A 25,675-nucleotide genomic window follows, 5' to 3' on the forward strand; every position below is an offset into this window, starting at 1 on the left:
TTTCCCTATTGTCGATTATCCTACCAGCTACCTTCCATCACCAATACCCCTACTTTCATACCATAGCCCACAAGCTCTAGTTTTGGTTGCATAACCAACAACTTTCCCTCTTCACTAACTAAAGCCTCCCACCAAATCCTAGCAGACCATTCAACCGATAGTGACCTTTAAATACTAGCACAAAAACCCACCACTACCAAACCATAAGTCATGATTACCCTTCTCACTTAATAGACTACTAAGAGCATACATAGACATTCATGTAAGTATATACATACTCACTAGCCACCATAGCTCCTTTACTCCAGCCTATATATAGCAATACCCACAAATCCAACAACCTTCACCCACCACTATATCCATGATAAAGCCACCATCCACAATCGTGTTTTCCCCTATCTTTTGATTCCAATTATGGTTATCAACATAACAACTTGTCACTGCCACTCACTAAAGTAAAAACCCAGTCATATTAATAACCTTTTAGTCCTAAAATAGAGAAGACATAACGTTGATCTTCACTGCTAGCCTACAAAAAAAAAAGGAAATGGGGGATCAGAGCTTTGGGAGGCTAGATCTCCCTCATCGGAGAACTTGAAAGAACACCTCTATTGGAGTGAAGAGGAGAGAGAGGAGTTTCGGATCTAATAGCTAGCCATCCTCCAGTAGTGGCAATGCGTGAATCCACGTGCCAACAGTAATCCCAGTAATTCTCGTATACATTAAACATCTTAATAGGTCAATTTATGAACTCAAACCATTATTGGACACATTGCTAAAATATCATGAATTTTATAACCAAATGTTTGGTGTTTAGTATAATATTTGGACTTTTTTATACTGTTAATTTGATTTGACTTGTGTTTAGTTTCAAAAGAATTTGATTTATTATGTTGAATTATGGATTTATTTTCTGGGTTGTGATTGCTTTATGAACGTTAATATTAACATATGAGTTTGTTTTGGTGTCGATGTTTGGTGTATTTAGACTAGCATGAAATTTGAATGAAGCATGTGAATTAATAAAATTGGTATGAATGTTCAATGTTTGCTTGCTTTTGAGTCAAATTTCAAATAGTAAATAAGTTGTTTTAAATTGATATCTTGTTTGATTTAAAACATATTATTGTGTTTCGTTGAATGTGGCTTTAGTTAAATTTTTAAAAGTTCGATGAAAATTTTGCAAATCAATTTTGATACCCCCACTTTTGTTTTTACCCTTTCATATTTAGTATTTGGAATTGTGACATACACGTGAGGTGCTTTTTCAATATTAAACAAATTGATTCTCTTTAAAAAACATAACAAAAAATCTTTTCTTTAAAAATATAATTTCTATTTTAATTTGCATATGGACAAGTCTCTCAAAAATGTAAAAAATATCATATTGTATCTCCATACAAAAATTCAAGAATATGTATTTTCATGCATTTTAGGTTTTAATAATTAGTTTATTAAAGCCTTGAGAACCTGACCTATATTTTAAAAAATACCAAAAAAATTATTTTTTTGGTTAGTATCTAGAATTATGAATTTATACGTAAGATGTATTCCTGATATTAAATGAAAAGTTAATTCGTTTTGTTTTTATATTGATATTAGAATGGTTAGGTTTTTTTTACCTAATAAGATCTCCTTATCGATGAGGATTTTTCTTCAACTTTAGACAGACGTCCAATGATTACAAAACATAACAATATCTTAGCTTATATTAGACAAATGAACAATGCAGCTTACCACCAGGTAAGGCATATTAAGGGTTCTAATACTTTCTATTTATGCAACTAGTTCCCGTACCCGAACTCTAAAACTAGTTAAGGTTTCTAGTAACCAAAATACTAGGTGGCAACTCTAATTTTTCTTTTTTTTATATATAGATAAAGAACAATACTTTTTATATATATATATATAGATAGATAAAGAACAATAATTTCCTATTCTTTTCACCTACACCATTAACAATAATTCCTTGTTCTTTTCACCTACACCATTCTCGACCATTCCCGATCCAGGGGGATAATCATCGTGACGTCGTACATGTGTGACAAGAACTTCCATATATTTATACTTGGTCTCTAGTCTTTTCTTCTCTTTTTTTCCTTTCCTTTTCTTCTCTATTTTTTCTTTTTTGTCTTTCATCTTTTATCTTTTGTCTTCTATGTCTTTTTATTTTATTTGGTGACCTTGTTGTCTATGTATAGACAGACTATGAGCTATTTACCTTTTAATATCCTTTATCTAAGAGGTATTTGAGAAAAAAATGTTATCAAAATTATTTAAAATACCCTTATTTAGAAGGAAATTAAAGTAGGAACCATGAAATATATTTGGAATGAGTTTGTTTTTAATTTAATTTGAAACCAAACTTAATAAATTTAATCTAGATGCAAACCCTAATAAATTTAATTTGCTTAGTCATAAAAAGCTTAGATCATTGGCTAGACATGTTGACATTTTAGTGTTTACAAGAAAAAATTTCTTTAAATAAATTCAATGTTTTTTCTATCATAATTTTTGGGTTATTCCCTAAATTTTTTATCTTTTTTCATTTTCAAAATAAAAATAAAATAATAAAATAATGATAGCAAGAAGACTAATATTTTGGCAAAAGCAAGCTTAGAGGATTTCAAATGTAGAAAAATCATGTTGTAATTTTGGATGGAATTGGGAGCATAATTGTACTCTATTTTACCCAAAACTAAAGAGACAATGCAGATTTAAGATCAAGTTACATGTTTTAATCATTGGCCAAATTAAAGTGAATTATATTTAAGAATTAATTTGAGTCCAATTGAAATATTTAATTAGGTGCAAGGACTTAATTATACTTTAAATAATTTAAATTAATTTTATTTAGGGTTTAATTGATGAATAATTAAGTCTGAGGACCTAATTTGTGGTTAATTAAGAAGATTGAAATTTTAGGAGGCCAAATTGATTTTTTACCAAGTTAGTTGATTAAAATCAATGGTAAAATTATAAGAAAATCAAAGTTGTGGTATGAATTAAAGGTTTAATTGTAGAAATTCACAACCAATAACCATTTTGCAAAAAGGCACCAAACTATGAGGATTCAATTGATTGAAATCAAAAGTAAAATTAAAAAAGTTAAAAGTTTGAAGGTCAATTAAAGGTCAAATTGCATAAATCCAGGACCCATGACTAAAGTAAAAAAAAGTTGAAATTCAAGGCTGACATTGAAGTTCAATAAGGAAAAAATTATATCAAAGGTTTAAGGTTAATTAGAGATGTAATTGAAACAAATTAAAAGATGGAGGGATAAATTAAACTTTGGTCAAAACCCTAAATCAAAACCCTAAAATGTCCAAAACAGTGTCGTTTTGAATAGTAAAAAAAGGACCAAACTATATGTCGTTTTATGCTTGTTCGTCTTCTTGTCTATTTAAGTTAAAAAAAACCGCTTGAGTGGCCTCTTTTTTAAGACATTTAATGCCTTATCTCTCTATCAAATTTCACAAAACTTACATGCAAACTATGACTTGATATCTAACTACACCCTAGTGTAGGCTTTTCTAGTCGATTAAAGCCATAATAGTTGTGATATTTCCTTAAAGTGGCCAACTTGAACAACCCCTTCTACAGTAACTCTTCCAGGGCATGATGACAACGTTGAACCAACAATTGAAATCCTTCCTAGTCGAATCAAGAGCTAAAATTTAGCACTATTAAAGACAAAATAAGGGTGGATTCCATGGCCTAAAGGAGGAGAAATTATAAGCCAAAGTCTAGAAAAAAAGCCATTCATTTCCCCAGTTTCCATTTTTCTTCTCCTCGATACCTCTTCTTTCACTGCACCTTCACTACTACCACCACTACTAACCACTCCTTGATCTTTTTTGCACCATTAGAAACACAACCAGCAACATTCCTTCTCCGGCAAGGCAAGTTCTCCCTTCTTTTTCTCCTCCTAAAACCCTTATAGCTTTTACATTCTATATACAATGGCCATGATAATTATCCCATGGTCACTAGGCTAGGCCAGTGACCATGCGAGTTTGGGTTGGAACCAACCAAAATGGCTGGGCCATGTCTAGCTTAGTAAAAAAGAAAAGGCAATCTGTATGGCAACCAGTCGGTCCAACCTAACCCAACTAGGTTCGACCTAGTTGGTTAGGGCGGGCCTAACCTAATATTATAATAATAATAGTAATATAAAAAATTCAAGGGTCATTTCAAATATATTTATGATTTTCATGTATGTTTTTCTACCAATTTTACATAATTCAAGCTATATATTTACACTATAAGATATAAATTCGATATTAAAATACCCGGTTTTCTCTAAAAAAGTTTCAAAAACTTTTGAAAATTAAAAAAAATCTTAAAATTTTGTAAATTAATTTCCTCATTCCAAAAAAAAAACAATAAAGAAACAAAAAATATTTTGTTTTCATGCATACGGTCAAATCCTAAAAATCTTCCAAGTATATTTTGATTTTAAAAAATAAAATCTTTCTCATGTTTTAAAATACAAAATGGGTATTGTAATCAATTTACGATTAGGATTTGGCCAAAATATCAAAAGCTCTTCATCAATCATTTTATTCACTTTATATTTAAAGTGTTAAGATTTAGTTGTAGACTTTAATACTTAAGGGTGTAAAACTATATGGTAAAGTATATCATTAGATATTAAAGATACAAAAATAAAAATTATAAATAAATAAATATGATGCTAAAATTTAGACATTAAAATGGTTAGCATTTGACCTAATAAGATAAAGACTTTCTCATGAAGGAAGATCTGTCTTATATATCAGAAAAGATCAACGAATAAAAGCTTAATATAAAAATAATAATCAAACAACAATATTACAGCTCAACTCAGATAAAATATATTGGGGATGATGTGTTTTCCACTTATCCAATCAACTTTTTACCTAGACTCTCACAAACCATAATCATAATAAATAATAACTCCTAAATCTTAATAATAATTGTTTAACTAAACCCAAAACTTTCCTTTCTCAATTCCTCCAGGAAGGAGTAAAACACGTCAGTGTCATTCTACATCACCCGTGACATTGTCAAATAAATGATGCTTATACTGATATCAAACAAGGAGTGAAAATAAAGAAAAAAGAAAAGGTGATAACTTACTTGGTGTCATTAAAATGCCAGCCTTTTAGATTAGCTATTTCGATCAAAACACGTTTCCAATTGCCCACCTTGTCTGAACTGATTTTTCTCTGATGCTCGGCAAGTGCATTTCCATAACTGTTACTCAGCTCTCGGACATGGGTTGGATCAACATGGTAAAATACTGGTATAACAATTTGCTGTAACGTTTGCCTGCATTCGAGGATCTTCTCCAGTTCTTCCAAACACCAAGGAGAATCTGCATAGTTTTTGGAGAAAATGACGATTGAAACATTTGATTGTTCGATTTTTTCCAAGAGGATCCGTGAGATCTCTTCTCCAGCACCAAGTTTGTAGTCGATAAATGTTTCGATTTCATTTTGATCTAGAGCATCATAAAGATGTCTAAGGAAATTATGGCGGACGTCAGCACCTCTAAAACTAAGGAACGCATCATATTTCCATGGAGGAGTAACGGCGGAAGAGCTTGACGCCATAATACAAAAGTTGGCACAAGTGAGCGTGCGTGGAGAGTTTTGGTGAAGATCCAGATGAATATCCTGAAACATTAAGCACACAATTTTAGATACTAGAAACCCGAATTAAAAAGGACATGAATATCCGAGTGTAAGAATTTACACTGAATTCCAACTTCAAAAGGTAGTATAGAATTATAAAAGGATAATACATTTTCGACATGCAACAGTGCATGCGCTTTTGAAATCTGATATGAATGTTTTACATCAAATTCCGCCACTATTCATTAACAGCCCGCTGCGCCAAGGAAAAAAAAAATCTTCATGGAAAGATTATCAAGACTCCAAAACAACATAAATGATTGCGAAGAACAAACAAATAGATTTTAATGATAAAAGAGAGAGTGACATAGGAAATAACTCTACCAGTTAACCAAAGGGCCTAATGATCTTTCACCATGTATTCGCCAGGACGCTAGCTATTGTATAGAGAGAATCATTCTTTCGCTTCAAAGAGATCAACTGAAGAGAAGTTGATTTAAATTTCCAGGAAGAAACCTTTTTAAAGTTAGCCTACTCCTGTTTACGTGAATGAACTAAAGCAAATTAGACGCGCGTGATTAATAAACAAAGACTGAACATTTTCTCTTAATTATTCTGTTAATCATGATTTGACGAACCCATTAACCAAAGACCTAGGATATAAAAAGGCATTAACTATATGTTATAGCTAGGCAACCCCACCAACATGTTGCAGCTCAAATTGATGCACTGCATGGGAAAGGATATATTGTCTTGTTGATAGCAGCCTAGCAGGAATCAAGTGGAGGGCCGACCAGTTTCATAACTACTGATTTCGCCTGTTTTGTCCCACATTGCAGTTGTGATGGAAAATAAATTTCAAGAGGACCCAACAGATTGAGAGTAGAATGACCATATCATGAGGCAAAGCGCAAGTGGACGAGCAAGTTGATGAGATCATAATTTAAGCAGTTGGAAAGGAAGCAATTGTCTGGTTCCAGCTTGTAGGTAAATGGGATTCAAATATTTTTATTTTTCTTTACTTATTTTTTCAACTACAAACTTTAACTTTTGCTGTATATGTGAAAGAATATTAAACTCTCTTGTTTCTTGTATATGTTATATGTTAAGGCTGTAATACACATGATTTATAAGATTATAGTCTATTCTAAAAAAGTAAACATAGCAAACGCAATAGGAAGAAATACTTATTACAATAGTTGGCCAATATCTTTCATTTAACACTCCCCCTTCAAGTTGGAGTTGGAGTGTGAATATCGACTACACCTAGCTTGCAAAGATGGGATTGGAACAGGGGTGGTGTAGGCAGTGGCTTGGTGAAAATGTCAATGACTTGAAATTATGTTTGTACATGAGCTGTCTTGATTTCATCGTTTTGAATTTTTTCATGAATGGTGTGGTAATCCAATTCGATATGCTTGGTTCATGATTAGTACTTAAAAGTGCGTTTTTATCATGGTTTTATATTATCATTTTGCACTTGAAGTATCAATAACTCCTTAACTAAAATATGTTTTATAATAATGTATCTAATAATATAAGATACCTATAATTTATGGTAAATGTAATAAGATAAGATACCTATAATTTGTGGTAAATGTCTATTTTTAATGCAGGTCTATCACATAAATGAAAGGATTGATTGATGACTTGAAGAACTTAAATTGCATGGATAAAGAGATGGTCAAACTTAGAGAAGAGATGTTGGTGCAATCCAAACCGGAACACTGTTCGGTAATTGGGTTATATCTGGAGCTACAGATCTCAGATTTAGGTCCAATTTATATGGATGGAAAGGTAAGACATAGGCCTACAACTTTCATATGGAGCCCAAGATCTAAAAAGGCCATTATCAAGTCCAAATTGTAGCAACAACAAAGAAGCCCGAATCTGTCTTCCAGCCCGAGCACTGTTCGGTATTTTGGCCATATCTGGAGTTCTAGAAGTCCAAATGAGCTGAATGTTTTACACAAGAAAGCTGAGACAATTGCCTACAACTTTCATGTTTGCAACTAGCTCCAGTTTTGACGTTATCAATGACGTTTTGGGCAGACAAGAGAAGATAAGGATTGTCACCAAGTCAAAAGTTGGCCACCCACTTATCAATTAGTCATCAAATCAATAGTTCCCAATTTTGGCCTATAAAAGGAGGCATTTGCCATGCATTTAGGCATCTTGGTTTCCAGATCAAGATCATGCTCTTCCTTTCTCTCTTTGTATTTTTTATGCTTTGTTTTCATTAATATTAAGTTTATGCCTTTCATTTTCTTTCCTTTACTTAGTTAACTTTTATGTTGTTATTTTGTTTATCTATTTTTCTTTCTTTCATTATGTCTAGCTAAGTTAATTATGTCAAGGTGAAAAGGTTACACTAATGGTGTGAGAATAAGTATAATGTAAACTTAATATGGACTTTAATGTTTGATACTAACATGTTTTATATTTGTTATCTTGTTCACTCTTTAATACTTTGCTTGTTAAATGACTAATCTTGATTTATGTTGTATAACACTTGGTACAACAAATGCTTGGCACTTTCATAGCCCATAATGTATGGTATAACCGACACCTGAGCTATGAAAGGAACTTGATTTGTTGTTAACATAAGTTATAATCATGAATGCTTGACGAGATTTACAAGTATTAGCATTAATTGAATAAGATGACTAATGTAATCATGTTAACAATATATAATATGATTGGAACCTCCTTTGTGTGTGGTTTCCAATTTAATAATAAGAGTTTATACTATACTTGTTTGATATACCATTAGTGGAACCTCTAACCTTGACATTTGTTATTATTATTGCTTAATCCTTACATTAATATTTTATCTCTAAGTTCTCATCATCATCATCTTCTTCTTCTTCTCTTTCTTTATTATTATTATTATTATTACTACTACTACTACTACTACTACTACTACTACTACTACTACTACTACTACTACTACTACTACTACTACTACTACTACTACTACTACTACTACTACTACTACTACTACTACTACTACTACTACTACTACTACTAATTTATAATTTGTACAATTAACCTCCCTGTGGTTCGACCCCGGTCTTGCCGGGTTATTTATTACTTCGACACTCCTGCACTTGGGAGAAGACATCAACCTTTTAGTCGTGTCAAGTTTTTGGCGCCGTTGCCGGGGAGGTAAGTTTTTGTATAAATTATAATATTTATTTTATTTTCTCTTTTCACTTTTCTTGTATATAACTTTGTTTATTTTCTCGTGTTTCTTCTTCTTTTGTTTTCTTCTTCCTTTTGTTCTATTCCTACACGTGCATGAGAGTGTGGTCACGTACATCAAGTGGTAGACTTTGTAGGATATCCTCATCATTTTCAGAAAATATGGCCGAAGAAGATAATCAATCACTTCATAATGAAAATAATGAGAATAACCGTGCTAGAACACTTAGAGACCACATGAATCCCACAAGAACAAGTGCACCATCATGCATAGTTTTTCCTCCTGATGCATCTCATTTTAATTTTAAACCAGATATTATTCAACTTTTACCTTCTTTTCATGGTTTAGAATTGGAAAATTCATACTTGCATTTAAGGGAATTTGAAGAGGTTTGCAACACATATAATAACTTAAATTGTAGCATGAACACCATCAGATTAAAGCTTTTCCCTTTTTCATTAAAAGATAAAGCTAAAACATGGCTACAAAATTTAAGACCAGGATCCATTCGTGCTTGGGATGAAATGCAACAACAGTTTTTAAAGAAGTTTTTCCCATCTCATAGAACAAACTCTTTCAAAAGACAAATCACCACTTTCACTCAAAAACCAAGAGAAACATTTTACCAATGTTGGGATAGGTATCGAGACTTGCTTAGTACTTGCCCTCATCATGGTTTTGAAACATGGAGATTGGTTTCACATTTCTATGAAAGGTTAACACCTAAAGATAGGCAAATGGTTGAATTGATGTGCAATGGAACTTTTGAAGATAAAGACCCTGATGAAGCAATGGAGTACTTAGACTTGTTAGCTAAAAATGCTCAAAATTGGGACACTGCGGGTACTTGTGAGGCACCGAGTAAAACTCAACCTCATACATCTAGTGGATGTATGTACAACCTTAGGGAAGATCATGACCTTCAAGCCAAGTTTGCATCTTTAGCTAAAAAAGTCGAGGCACTAGAATTGAAAAAGAGTGGTCAATTAAACTCTGTTGAAAACATTGTGTGTCATATCTGTGAAACAAATGAACACTCAACCAACGATTGTCCAACCTTGCCTTCTTTTAAAGAATGTCTCCATGAACAAGCCCATGCTTTAAATAGTTTCCAAAGGCCCAACCATAACCCATACTCACAAACATACAATCCTGGTTAGAGAAATCACTTGAATTTCAGTTGGAAGAGTGGCAATGCACAAACTTCACCACCACAGTTCCAAGCACACCATAATTTCCAAAATTATCATGGATATGCACCTCTTTATGCTCCATCTCCTACAAGAAAGTTTGAGGAAACTTTGTATGCATTCATCGAAAAGCAAGAGACAATCAACACTCAACTTGCTCAAAGCATAACAGATTTTAAAGATACTCTTGCAAAATTCACATCTACTCTCAGTTTCCAAGAGAAAGGTAAGTTTCCATCTCAACCACAACAAAATCCTAAGGGGCAATACAATGCAAATGCAAGTAGTTCCAGAAGCCAACACATGGATCAAGTCAAATCAGTCACTACTCTGCGCAATGGTAAGGTTATTGAAAAACCCTCTCTTGAACCTTATGAGAAAGATGATGAGTCAATTTCTAAGGGAAAGGAAGGGGTTGAATCTGAAAATTGCAAAGAAACGACTGATTCTCCGCCAGCACTTCTATTTTCTCATGTCATGACCAATCAGGAAGAAATCGAGGATGAAAAAGGCATCGAAAAGGTTGATGCGAATCTTTTATCAAAAGTGACAACAGATTCGACACCCGACATCACACCAATCGATGATTACTTTCCTGATGAATCTCTACTTTCTCTTATTTCAATGCCTTGGTTTGCTAAAAATATCAATTTTCTTACTTCAGGATTTTTGCCAGCTCACTAGAGTATTGAAGATAAAAGAAAATTTTTGAGCAACGAGCAAAATTTTTATTGGGATGACCCTTACTTATTCAATTATTGTCCTGATCAAATATTTCAAAAATGCATTTTCGACAATGAGGTAAGTAATTTCATTAAATTTTGTCACTCTAAGGCATGTGGGGATCATTTCTCATCAAAAAAGAGGATTGTAGAAATCTTACAAAGTGGATTTTCCTGGCCAACCATATTCAAGGAGTCACATGCATTTTGCAAAAACTGTGAAAATTATCAAAAGGTGGGATTTATTTCAAAACACAGAGAGTCTTTAGATAATCTTCTATTGACTCTTAAGTCTCATCATAGTCAAGATAAGCATCGTGTAATTCATAACTTAGGAACTCATTTTCATAAAGAACATGCTTGGCATAGTCTTGAGAATCTGACTAAAAAAAGACCTTGTTTGCCAGTTTTTAAGAAAACTGGATGGGAAGCCTATCCCCGACCCATAGAGGGCGTTTAAGTCGTTCTTGGACGTAAAACCAAGGGAAGATGTGAGCCACAATCACAACTGCGATTTGAGTCTTAGCTTGTAAAAATTTGTGTCTTTTCTTTTTATTAATAACATAATATTTGTGTTTTGTCATTTCTTATTTTTGTTTCAGTGTGTTTCAGGTTTGTTAATGTTCATTATTTCAGGTGATATCTTCTATACTCTATCTTTCTACCTTAGAACATTGAGGACAATGTCTCGTTTTGGTTGGGGGAAGAGGGTAGTAGTTGATAAAAAAAAAATTGTTTTTCATTTCATAAAGCATGTGCATAATTGTTGTTACTAGGATGGCAGAGTAAAGGAGTTCTTTTGTTAAAGTGACTCTTGAGACGCATCTTAGTAACCATTCTTAACAAGGTCTATTATAATACTTCCTGAAATATTCAGGTTTACAAACTCTCGTATTGTTACCACTTAATTCTGCTCATATACTTATTTAACATGTATTCTTAAACCTTAATTTACACACACATACTTTAACATATGATTGTGGGTTGCATATTGGATTATTACATTATTTATGTTCTTTTGTTAAAGGTAACAACTAAGGGAAAGGGATTGTATATAATTTAAAAAAACAAAAACATGAAGAAAAAAAAAAGAAAAAAAAATGATGATAATAAAAATGTAGATAAGTTTGATTTCGTAGCCTCCCTAACCTAAGTAATTAAGCCCGAAGGGGTGTTTTAACACCTAATACCCTAAAGTCAACTGACTTGGGAGCTATTGGCCCAACGCTTGTTACATGGGTTGAGGAGAAAAGCTTAAGGGAATCAAACATTGCACTATCTACATACCAGTATCTGCGACCCGAGTTACTAAGCTCGTAGGGGTGTCTTAACACCTAATGCCCTAAGACCAACTGGTCTGGGAGTCATTAGCTGAAAGCTCGTTACATGAGTTAAAGATGCATGATGTTTTTAAAGTATATGTATATAGAGTTAAAAAAAAAAAGAAAAAAAAAAGACAAAAATAGTAATCCCAACCCAAGGAAGTTAACCTTAAACATTAGAACAAAAATTTTGTTTTCTTCCAAGAAAAGCCCCATAATTATGTGTTGATACATTGAGCACAAAAGAAAGGTTTATTAATATCTTGTTAAGTGGTATTGAGCAGATATAAAAATTTAATGAGAGTTTGTTTATCTGGATAGATTAATGGAAGTTAAATGATGAATACCTTGCTTTGTGGAATTTGCAAATTGTTTTTCTATTTTACGCTTTGATTACTAGGGACTAGTAATAAGCTGGTTGGGGGGTGTGATTAGTACTTAAAAGTGCGTTTTTATCATGGTTTTATATCATCATTTTGCACTTGAAGTATCAATAACTCCTTAACTAAAATATGTTTTATAATAATGTATCTAATAATATAAGATACCTATAATTTATGGTAAATGTCTAATAAGATAAGATACCTATAATTTGTGGTAAATGTCTATTTTTAATGCAGGTCTATCACATAAATGAAAGGATTGATTGATGACTTGAAGAACTTAAATTGCATGGATAAAGAGATGGTCAAACTTAGAGAAGAGATGTTGGTGCAATCCAAACCGGAACACTGTTCGGTAATTGGGTTATATCTGGAGCTACAGATCTCAGATTTAGGTCCAAACCGGAACACTGTTCGGTAATTGGGTTATATCTGGAGCTACAGATCTCAGATTTAGGTCCAAACCGGAACACTGTTCGGTAAGATTTCATGTGTTAGTTTAATCAACCAAAATCATGTTCTATCTTTAGAGGGTTTTGTGGGGGAATATTATGTGACCTAATCTTAGTCACTCAGCATGGCCTTAATTCAAGAAACATAACGTCTTAGATGATTGATATGGCATATGCTACTCAAGGTAAAGAAAGATTAAGGTTACATACTTCATATTCTAATATTAAATCAGAATATTATCAATGAAATGATATTAATTATACTGAAAAACTAGTCACTAAGAGGTTAAGTCAAACCACTAATGACTTTTATAATATTTGAGTGATAATGACACATTGCCAAATGATGCACCTGATATTCAAATATACATTAATCGATTATTAAATTGATAATAAATTAACTTATTTAACTTATTTAATTCTATTTAATTAGAATTATAATTTATATTTACACCAACATATTAGAAACCTAATGAGTCATACATATTAAGAACCATTATTCATAAATTAAACTGGAATAGTTTAATTGCATACAACTTGATTAAAATATATTTTAAAAATTAAGGACTATAATATAATTAATATGAAGGTTATATTTCTAGACTTAGAAAAATCAAGTAAGGACTTGATTAAGTTAATTTTTAAAATTATCTGAATTAATATATGGATATTAGTGAAGGCCAAATATTTTACCAATTTATAGTTTTTTAGATTTTTCTATAAATAATAATTTTTGCCTCTTATTTAGTTGTTATTGTTTATTAGATAGAAAAATTATGTAAGTCATAGTATAAAGTGCTAGTACTCTAAGCATAATAATCTCTCTCTTCTAAATAGGGATTTAGAAGATTTTTCATTGGTGGTTCATGTAGATCATTGTTATTGGCCAAACAATTAGATGACTTATGGTTTGTGATAACTAGCCTTTAAAGAATTATTTAAATTTGAATAAAATCAAATCTTTAGGTAATAAATTCCAAAACAAATCTAGATCTGTTTAACGGGATCCTAGAAACTCCCAAATAATTTTGTTTTATTGTTTCTGCTACGTGTATGACATTCAGACCTAACAAAATATTGCTCTTATAACATATCACTTAAAGATTGAGATTAAGCAAAGAGAAGATAGATTCTTTGTGAATTAAGAGAAGTTTACAAAAGACATTTCCAAGAATTTCAAAATGAAGGATTGTACAAAGTGAACACTACAGTTAAGTGTAGAGACATATTAAAGAACGATGGAAGAGAAAAGATACACTCTACAACATTCAAAAACCTAGTTGGGAGTTTAAGATACATGACATTCACCTACCTAGATATTCTTTTTAGAGTAAGGCTTATGAGTAGGTTTATAGAGACACCATCTATGACATATTTCAAAGTTTTGAAGAGAATTATTTGACATATCAAAGGTATTATTGATTTTGGCTTATTCTATGAATATTCTAATAGCTTTGAACTTATGAGTTATATTGATAATGATTGGGTTAGAAATATAGATGATAAAAAAAAGTACTATATGCTTTATTTTCTACCTAAAAGACACAATATTCATATTTATTTTAAAAAAACAACCTATATTCACATTATCAACTTATAAAGATGAATATATAGTTATTACAACATGTGTTTGTCATTCCATATAGCTAAAAAGATAATTAAAAAAGTTGCAAATGACATGAAAGAAGCCTACAAAAATTTATATGAACAACTCATCAGTCATTACTTTAATAAAGAATCTTGTGTTTCATGACAAAAGTAAGTACATTAACACATGATTTCATTACTTAGAGATTACATTACAAACAAGGAAGTTGAAGCCAAGTATATAAAGACCTAAGATCAAGTCTCAAACAATTTCATTGACATGACTAAAAAATTGATGTCTTCTCTCAAGTGCAGAAGTGTCGAAGTAATAAATAACCCGACAAGACTAGAGTCCAACCACAGGGAGGTTAATTGTATAAATTATAAACAACAATAATACAACAACAATAATAATAACAGCAACAGTAATAGTAGTAAAGAAGAAGAAGAAGAAGAAGAAATAAATAAGAACTTTGAGATAGAAAATCAATGTAAGAATTAAATAATAAAAACAACATATGTCAAGGTTAGAGAATCCACTAATGGTATTTCAAACAAGTATAGTATAAACTCTTATTACTCAAATGAAAACCACACACAAAGTAGATTCCAATCATATTATAAATTATTAACATTATTATATTAGTTATCTTATTCAAATGATGCTAATACTTGTAAATATTGTCAGACATTCATCATTCTAACTTATGTTAACAACAAATTAAGTTCCTTTCATAGCACAAGTGTAGGTTATATACCATACGGTTAAGCTATGAAAGTATTAAGCATTTGTTGTAATAAGTATTATACAACATAAATCTATATTAGTCATTTAACAAGCAAAGTATTAAAAAGTAAACAAGATAACAAATATAAAATATGTTAGTATCAAACATTAAAGTCCATATTGAATTGACACTATACTTATTCTTACACCATTAGTGTAACTTTTTCACCTTGACATAATAAACTTAGTTAAACATAATAAAAGACAAAAACATAAATAAATAAGATAAAAGTTAACTAAGTAAAGGAAAGGAAAGGAAAGGCATAAACAAGATATTAATAAAAATAAAACTTAAGCATTACAAAAATACAAAGAGAGAAAACCAAAGCATGATCTTGATCTGGAAACCCAGATGCCTAAATGCATGGCAAATGCCTCCTTTTATAGTTCAAAATTGAGAAATATTGATTTCATGACTAATTGATAAGTGGGTGGCCAACTGTTGACTTGGTGACAATCTTTATCTTCTCTTATCTACCTAAAACATTATTGATAACGTCAGAATTGGAACCACTTGAAAATATAAAAGTTCTAGGAAATTGTTTTAGCTTTTCAGGAAAAAAAATTAAAGGGACTTCTAAAACTCCAGATCTGGATCAAACACTGAATAGTGTGCGGGTTGCAGGACAAATTCGAACTTCTTCGTTGTTGCTACAATTTGGATATGAAAATGACCTTTTTAAATCTTAGGCTCTCCATGAAAGTTGTAGACCTATGTCTTACTTTTTCATCCATATAAAGTAGACCTAAACCTAAAATCTACAGCTCTAAAATGACCCAATTATCAAACAATGTTCCGGTTTAGACTACACTGCATCTTTTTTCTAAGTTTGGTCATCTCTTTGTCCTTTCAATTTCAGTTCTTAAACTCATCAATCAATAATTGTATTTATGTGATAGACTTGCATTTAAAATGAACATTTACTATAAATTAAAGGTATCTTATATTATTAGATATGTTATTATAAAACATGTTTTAGTTAAGAAGTTATTGATACTTCAAGTGCAAAATGATGATATAAAATTTTGATAAAAATAACTTTTAAGTACTAATCACTCACTACAGCACTCAAACATGATGCTTTTGTAAAGACGAGAGATATGTTGAGAGTTATAAAAAATCAAGTTTAAAAGTGGATGTTGAAATTAAATCAAATTTAGTTTTTCTAAAAAAATAAAGGAATTGATCTACCAATTAGGAACCGAATGACCAGTTAAAAAATGGTCAACCAGTTAAGTTGATAGAATATGTTTATTGTTCATATTAGAATTTCCTTTAAATAATTTAATTCCTTATTTGTCTAGGATCTGAGACCTATAAATAGGCTGGTAATCTGAAACATAATTTAATAAGTGTAGAGATAAAAATACAAGAGAAAGCATTTAATAAGATTGTTTTTCCTCTTAAATCTTCTTCTTCTTTAGTTTTACATATTGTTTTGTTGTTCATAAATACCTAGAATACCTATTTTCTTCCAATAGACTCTGAGTTTAATGTGTTGATATCAAAATCAAAATACTTAAAAGTAAATGCATTGGAGATTTGCAAAAAAAACAAAGAATTAAAAGAGAACCATACTTCATATGATTATTAGAACAATTTATACTCTCAAATGAGAATGTATACTTAAGTGAAAAACAATTAGGCTTGAAAATTGTATAGACTCATGCTATATTATGTTGATTTTTATTAAAAAAATAAGAATAATGAGACTCAAACTTATGACCATTTGTCATCAAGGCTCTAATATCATGTCAAAAAAATATTTCAACCCAATGCTTAAGATATTAGATGGGGTCTCAAGATATGATCTATATTATTTTTTAATACATCCCCTCAGGTGAAAGCTCTTGAAACTTGCATAGACTTACACTATTTTGTACTTGATATTTCTTAAATAACTAAAGATAGTGAGATTTGAACTCGTGACTACTTAATCATCAAGGTTTTGATATCATATTAAAGAACCAATTTAACCAAAAAATTTAAACTGTTAAATAAAATTTTAAAATATAATTTATATTATTTTCTAATACTGGTATATTTTAAGTGGCCAATATCATTTTGAAGACCGGCTAGCTCACAACAATGACCAAGATCAATTTTTTGGAGGCATTTAAACCAGCCAATGCTGTTTGCAAGACTTGCTAATTGACTGCAATGGCTGAGATCTAGCTTTTCGAGAAATTTCAGCTGACTAATTTAGTATGGAAGACTTGCTATCTTAGAATAATAACTATGATTAAGTTCTCTACGACATTTCAACTGCCAACGTCGTTTTGAATACTTGCTAGCCCATAACAATGACTAAGATTAAAATTTTCAAGAAATTTCAATCGGTCAATGCTGTTTGGAAGACTTGCTAATTGACTGCAGGGGCTGAGATCTAGCCTTTTGAGACAATCCAGTTGACCAAAGTAGAATGGAAGACTTGTCAACTTAGAACAATAACTAAGATTAAGTTTTTTGAGACATTTCAACTGGCTGATGTCGTTTTGAATACTAGCTAGCTCACAACAATGACTAAGATCAAGCTTTTTGAGACATATCTATCGGTCAATGTTACTTGGAAGACTTGCTAGCTGACTGCAATGCATGCTTGATAAACAACTTTTCAAGACATTCCAACTGGCCAATGTTGCATGTAAGATTTGCTAGCTTATGACAGGAACTTAATTAGATCGAGCTCTCGAACACATTTCAACTGGTCAATGTTGTCTGGAAGATTTGCTAGCTGAAAACAATGACTAAGGTCAAATTTTTCGAGACATTTTAATTGGTCAAGGCTGTTTGGAAGACTTACTAGCATACAACAACAGCCAAGTCTGAATTCTATGGGATTTTTCAACAAGCCAATATTGTTGTTTGGAAGACTTGCTAACTAACGACAGAAACCTAGATCAAGCTTTATAAGACAATTCCACTGGCCAATGTTGTTTGGTAGACTATCAAGACTTCCAGATATTTGTAGCTCAACAATATTTGTTGGAAAAACAATTATGGGCAAAGATTTCAAAGGGTATTGGTCCCAGCGGAGAATCCTTAGGTTATCTGAAAGAAAATTAAGGTCCTGAGGAAGAAATATGCTGTTTTCCTCATTTTTTGGAAGGAAGAATCCAAAGAATCAGAGCTTGAACTGTTTCAGTGCCCAAATAACCAAAAGAAATATTAGTAACAGGGTATCATTATATAAAGAAGTTAATTAAATACAACTCGCGTTGGATCTTTTTTGTATAATTCTTCATCTCCTAGATAGAGAACACAAATGTCTAAACAAATCAAGTCCAGACTCATACCTCATGATGTGTTAATAGATGAAGGACATCCTCAGGAATCCATAGTCTGATACGTTTTCAAGGATCGCTCATGCACTCCTGGCAAACAATATCCTGTGCTAGTTGCTGCAGCAAATCATGTATCTTCATATATCTTGTTCTCTGATATATAAATCAGACATGTATCAATAAGACGACGAATTGCTTTTTCGCCCAAGAAACAGCCGCATTCCCCTATCTCTAGGACCCGATATTTACTGCCCTAGCTGAAGAAACATGCAACATCAAGAAATATGCTCTTTCCATCTGAATCTATTCCATCATAACTCATTCTCAGAATTTTCTGAATTTCCATGTCATACCCTGGGACCAATACCATTTGACAATCTCACTTTCCCATTCTCTCATACCCTTGTCATATAGATTGGAACCTAGAACTTTCAGAGCCAATGGATTGCCTTTAGCATAGCTCCCCAACCTCTTTGATAGCTCCTCCGGCCATTCTTTGGGAAGAGTTTGTTTAAAGGCGTGTGAACTTAAGTGTTGAAGAGCTTCATGGTTCTCTAATTCCTTAACCTCGTATATTTTGGCACACCGAGGTTTAAGTACTTGCTTATCTCTCTACTTGTTAAAATTATTCTGCCTCCCGATCCGAGCAAACAATCCTCTCCTGCCAATATATACTGCTATTTGTTGAGAATTACACACGTCATCAAGAGCCATAAGAGACTTTTTCTTCTGGAGCGTTTCCTTAATACGAGGGGGTAAGGCGAGAGTGCCTATGTTCAAATCTTTTTTCTTTAATACTTAAGAAAGATTCCTTCTCATAATTTAACTGCTGTATGCTTTTCTAATTCTTCTCTAACAGTGTTGAGTAGTGTTTTTAAAAGATAATCTACGGGTGTTTTTAGTGTTATTAGATTTGGAATTTTAGCTTAGAGTAGTGAAGTTAAAATACCAAATGGAGTCCTCCTCTGCAACTGTCAAATGGAGGATCAAGGCTGCATTTGTAGGTAGAATAGTGTTGGGTAGTGTTTTAGGGGAGAGAATCTGCATGCATGTATTTTTTGGTGCAATTAGAGCTGAAATTTAAAGCGAGAGTGAAGTAATAATTCAATGGTATACGATGGCATAAGATTTTTATGGTATGGCGAAGGAGTGAGAGAGATATTAGGGATGAAAGATGGCACTTCGGCATCTTTTTGTCTTGTTGAGAAATTCCGACCGGTGATGTTCTGATACTTGCTCATAGGAGAGCCAAGCACACTGACACAATATTTAACGTGGTTCGGCAAAACCGTCTACATCCATGGGAGAAGTCAATATATTTAGAGATAGAGAAAGAATACAAAACAAATACATGGAGGAGGAGGATTACACCCTCTCATACTCAACTCTCAACTCTCTTTGCTGCACTTGCAGCTGCTGCAATGGCAGCAAGGCTGCTGCCATTGCAGCTCTCTCTTCCTCTTTACTCTCTTCACCTTTTCATAATTTTCTTCACTCATTTTGCTCTCTTGCATATGCCTCTATTTATAGGCATTCATGGAGGCTTTTCTTCAACAAAGGTGGCTGCCAACTCCAACTCTTCTTCAACAATGGTGGCTGCCAACCTTTGACATCTTGGATGAGTGCACATGGTTGGTGCAATAGCAAATGGTTGTTGCACATTAATGGCAACCAACCTAACAATCACCCCCTTTGCCATTCATGTGGAGCAACTGTCCTCATTCTTCTTCAACACAAGCTTGCATCTTGCAACTCTTCAAAGCTTTCCATTTTGAGAGCTTTTGTAGCCAAGTTTACAGGTACTTGCCAAACCTTTCAATCATCAGAGTGACCTAAGCACACCTTTTCTCACACAAAAGGATCACTATAACCAGATGGTCTGCCACATCACATCTGAATAGTGTTAACGCTTGTCTCTGGAACAACATTCCCCTTCGAGCGTATCAACCATGCTCAGTCCGGAATGATTCCTCAAGCCTCACATCAAGGCTTACAACACCCCCTCAAACGGATATTTCAAGTGCGACAGTCATTATCTGAGTATCTCAATATGATCACAAGCTCATCACTCTTCCAAGAGTCTACTCATCCAAGAGTTGCGCCTGCCCTCTGTTCCACCCTAGAAACCACGCCTTACTTTTCCATGAGTCTCTCGCTCTTAGTCTCAAGAGTCCAGGTAGCTTTCCACCTTTAACCATGGGGGCAGCCCATAAAAGGTTGATCCATATCTGTCTTCATACTCTGAGTATTACAATGTCATTACCGAGCTCACCACCTTGACAAGAGTCAACTTGTTCCCGGAACCTGCGCATGCCCTCTGCTCCTTCATAGCAGCCACGTCTTAATGCTCCACAAGTCATCCACTTATTGTCCAAGGCAAATGTCTTCTAGCTCATTGATCTTTAGCATGGGGGCAATATCCATGAAAGTCAATCCTGCATTTGTCTCCATACTCATCATAGCCCTTTTATTGGCTATCCATCTGTCCACTCATACCTAGCCATCACATTGGCTCTAGGGCGTTCTGAACTGGGCTCCTTCCACGGCCCTCACACCTTCTCCTGAGGTGTCTCCGCTCGTCGTCATGCGGCAGTCTAATCATGGGCTCATCTCATAGCCCTCACACCTTCTCTTTAAGGTGTCTTCGCCTTTTATAGGCAGTCGCATCCTCCTTCAGCTAAGATGCTTCAAAGTGGCTCCATAAATTCTTTGCCACTAATTACATAGAAAGAGAAAGTTGCGGTATACTCCTCGCAATCCTCCACCTCAATTTCTATGTTTGGAGCTTCTACGCCTTTTCTGCTTAACAGCTCCACCCGCACCAATTTCCTTTGGTGTCTTCGCCTTTCATCATAGGCGGTCGCCTTTTATCACAGGCGTTTGCACCCCCTCAATTAGGTGCATCCGCAACAGCTCATCCTTCCATCCTTGCATGCATTGAAAGGTCCTCGCTTGTTGCCTTTATCAAGAGCACAAGAGACTTTTTGTTGTACAACTTTTTCATAGTCTCTGCTCTGAGCTTCATCTGGGAACTCTTCTTCTCCTTGCACATGTTGTCTCATTATAGTACCTCGTTGGATCCTCCGGGTACTCTTACACAATCTTCATGTGCTCTCGTGCAATTTTGGTTCTCCAGATTTCTCCCTATTCCTTGCTTATGTTTGACAGCAGCTCATCCTGTCACAACATCTATCCAAGTTTAAATAGGGTGCCAATCTTTATCCCTTTGCTGTATTTCTCTTCCATTATCAGGGTCTTCATCAATTCTCCCCTCAAGAAATTATAGTCACCGAATCTAACTTCCTTGGAGAAATCACCACTCCATCAAATCCTTGATCATACGGAACCCAACTGTTCCTTTGTGCCGTCATCCTGCTAGTCTTCAACAGTTTCATAACAAACTGTCACATATACGAAAATAGTACCGTATGGATAATCCTTCTACTAAGCAAGTTCCCAGGAAAGATTGGAGGGGTCACAACGGTCCCGCTTAAAACCCAATCTCCTAGCCAGAACTTCTTAGGCCATATCTATCCATCGTACTGTCTTTTCGTATATACAACCATTTGCTAGCTTTGTTGTGGCTTTCCTTTACAAGTGATCTGGGGTATCCTGGTTTTATACCTGATTTCTCAACATCTGGCGAGACTACCAGTGCTTAGACTCATCAAGATTGGTCTTCATCAAATTTCACTCTCCACCTCAAATTGTCCAATTGATCGGGTGTCCAGAGTGTCCCAATTTTAACTTCCCTCAAGGCAATTAAAATTCCCCACATAATAGTTCAACATATGTAATTGGGCAAACATGTGTGATTTCTTCTTCTTCAGCTCCATCGACCACCATGATGACCATCATATGCCTCTTGATCGGGCAATCTCTCTTTAATAATTCATCACTGCCATTTCGGACCTCAATCTCAATGATCGGACCGTACCATTGCATCCAGAACGATCAAATTAGCTGGAAACAAGTCTGAAATCGTCCAAATCGCACTTCAGACGGCTAAGATTTGATCAAAACAATTTTGGCCTGATAAACGGCCCAGATTCAATCTCAGAACCGGTTGCACGTAGACTCCGCCACACAGGATCACAATCCAGGGAGCTGACGTGGCTGTAATGACGTGTCATCCACGTAGGACATGTAGGTCAACCAAATCTGACGTGGCAGTTTGACTGGTCAAAGTGCTGATGTGCCAGGTGACGTGCCTGATGACTGTGCAGAACTGCTGACGTGCCTAATGACGTGGCAGTTTGACTGGTCAGAGTGCTGATATGTTAGGTGACGTGTCTGATGACTGTGCAGAACTGCTGACGTGGCTGATAACGTGGACAGTCACCCCGCCGACGCGTGCGACGGTTTCCGACGTCCGATTTCGACGCGGTTTTCACCAGTGGCTTCGTCTCTTCCTCCTCTACACAGTGGTATGGTCAAAACACAATTTTGACAACTTTTATTTTGAGCAAAATCAAACACCACTTTAAACCGAACGCTCTGATACCAATTGTTGGGAATTCCGACCGGTGATGTTCTGATACTTGCTCATAGGAGAGCCAAGCACACTGACACAATATTTAACGTGGTTCGGCAAAACTGCCTACATCCACGGGAGAAGTTAACGTGGTTCGGCAAAACCGTCTACATCCATGGGAGAAGTCAATATATTTAGAGATAGAGAAAGAATACAAAACAAATACATGGAGGAGGAGGATTACACCCTCTCATACTCAACTCTCAACTCTCTTTGCTGCACTTGCAGCTGCTGCAATGGCAGCAAGGCTGCTGCCATTGCAGCTCTCTCTTCCTCTCTACTCTCTTCACATTTTCATAATTCTCTTCACTCATTTTGCTCTCTTGCATATGCCTCTATTTATAGGCATTCATGGAGGCTTTTCTTCAACAAAGGTGGCTGCCAACTCCAACTCTTCTTCAACAATGGTGGCTGCCAACCTTTGACATCTTGGATGAGTGCACATGGTTGGTGCAATAGCAAATGGTTGTTGCACATTAATGGCAACCAACCTAACAAGATGGCACTTCGGCATCTTTTTGTTTTGTTTTAATGGGAAAAAGATGAATAATGAAATAATAGTATTTCTTAGTTTGGTTCCTAAACCTTTGGAGCTTTCTAATGGAACCCTTAGCCTACTTCGATTAGACACTCGAATTTCTACTCTTTTTACATGCTAATCAAATTCTTTAATTTAACTTTTAATTTACCTCCAAACTTTTAATTTCTTAAAATTTTAATTTTAATTTTAATTTTATCCATTTAACTTTGTAAAAATTATATTTAGTTCTTTATAATTTTAATATTCTTAATTAAACCCAAACTCAACTTATAAACTTATTTTTTAATTAATTAAACCCTTAATAAAATTTATTTGACTCATTGAGTTATTATATTTAATTAATTCTTTTAATCTAACCAAAATTAATTTTTAAATTTCATTAAACCTTTAATTGGATCCATAATTAAATTAAATTGACATATTAAAAATCTAATTATATCCTCGAATTTAATTAATTTTTATGAAAATTCATTCTATTATTATTGTTTAATTTCACCTTAAACCTACATTATCTTCTAATATTAGATATAATTTTGTTCAAAATTCCATCTTAATTTCTTCATGTATTTGAAAAAAATTTTAACTTGTTCTTGCTAAGTTGTAGTCTTTTTTCATCTCAATATTTTTTTATTTTTTGGTTGCTTTTTATTAAAAAAATGATGATAATTTTAGAAGAAATCCAAAATTAGATTATGAGGTAAACGGTCATGTTCTAATTGCCTCTTATGCTCGGCATACTTAGCCAAGCTTGTAAACCAAAGCAAGGCCGCAGATGATGATAATGATGCTTGTAAGATGTGCTAAATGCATACGAATTTCATGACATAGTTTTTCATTATAAAGACACACATTCATTATTGATCAATCTTTAAAAGAGATTTTCGTTATAAAGAAATTCACAGATTCATTATTGATGAAATTCCAAAACATTTTTTCCATGAATAAATGCAACTGATGAAGTGTTTGTATTTGATGCCATTCAAATTGTGAATAGATAATATTGATAAAAATCATGCTAATAGATATGTAAAATTAAATTTAAAACAGTTTATAGAGTTATAGGAGAGGCTAATTCTTTTAAATAACTTTAGCTTCTACAATATTTTAATCACAAATTAGAGATTTTATAGAACTATATCATCCATTATAATTGCAAGTGGGAGAAAGAATAGCTTACCTGGTTTGCTGGAGATCAAGCCGATGGCGATGGTGCACTGGTTGGGCAACGCTTCTTTTTTCCCTGCTGTTTCTGTTTTCGTTTCTCTCCGATCATCCTTCTCTCTGGTTTGTCTGTTTTTTTGTGTTTTTGGCTCTCTCTGTATGGTCTTTCCTCAGTTTTTTTTCTTGGGTTCTCTGTTTTTTTTGTTCTCTCTCTTTTCTTCCTGGTCCCCTTGCTCTGGTCCTTCGCTGGCTTTTTATAGGGCCAAAAAATGTCAAATCTCATCCATATCTTCCTGGGGATGGCGATGAAGATCATTACTATTTTTTCTCCGTGTTTGGGTGGAATGAAAACACCAACAGTCCTGCCATTGTGGGACTGTTGGTGATTAACTTTATCCTAGCGCCAGAGGCGCATCGTAGGGATGAAGGGAACTGAAACACCCGTGCGATTTGTGGTAGACAAAACGGTCTGTTATTTTGGCTTGGATTTGGTGAGATTAGTGAGGGGATTGGGTCTGGCCGATGCCATTTTTGGCAATTTTCTCGCACCAATTTTCCTCTGTTTCAGAGGAAGGGGGAATGAACAGTGGAATTTAAAACGGCGTTGTTTGCTCGGCTGAAATGTCTATCTTCAATTTGCACCCTGAATTTCTGACATTTAGCAATTAGGCCCTTATTCAAGGAAATATTCCTCTCTTTTTTAATTTCGCCCCTGGATCAATTGCAATTCGACCCTGGATTTCAAAATCATTTACACAATAGTTCTTGATTTCAATTTTAACCAATTCAGTCCTTAATTAACTCCTCAACTTTTAATTCTTTCAAAATCCCCTATAGTTTGCATATTCACTTTGCTCCTTGGACTTTAATTTCTTTTAATTTTGACCC

At 33.8% G+C, this 25,675-nt stretch overlaps 1 protein-coding gene across 3 annotated transcripts in view; it reads right to left on the reverse strand.

Moving 5' to 3' along the window:
• LOC105113185 (TMV resistance protein N-like) overlaps window positions 1-25,349 on the reverse strand; it is a 26,808-nt gene extending 1,459 nt beyond the window's left edge. Inside the window, exons 1-3 of one of the 3 annotated variants that reach the window (XM_011009247.1) lie at window positions 6,003-6,128; window positions 5,789-5,874; window positions 5,122-5,660 (exon numbers count right to left, since the gene is read on the reverse strand). In XM_011009247.1, the coding sequence (XP_011007549.1) occupies window positions 5,122-5,597 (476 nt within the window). In that variant the 5' untranslated portion in view covers window positions 5,598-5,660; window positions 5,789-5,874; window positions 6,003-6,128. Of the gene's footprint in view, window positions 1-5,121; window positions 5,661-5,788; window positions 5,875-6,002; window positions 6,129-24,803 lie in introns of those variants that run through there. The other 2 variants (XM_011009248.1, XM_011009245.1) reach the window with 2 other exon arrangements.
• Window positions 25,350-25,675: the final 326 nt, after the last annotated feature.

This window comes from Populus euphratica, unplaced genomic scaffold (genome assembly GCF_000495115.2).
Source record: "Populus euphratica unplaced genomic scaffold, PopEup_1.0 scaffold397.1, whole genome shotgun sequence".
NCBI lineage: Eukaryota > Viridiplantae > Streptophyta > Magnoliopsida > Malpighiales > Salicaceae > Populus > Populus euphratica.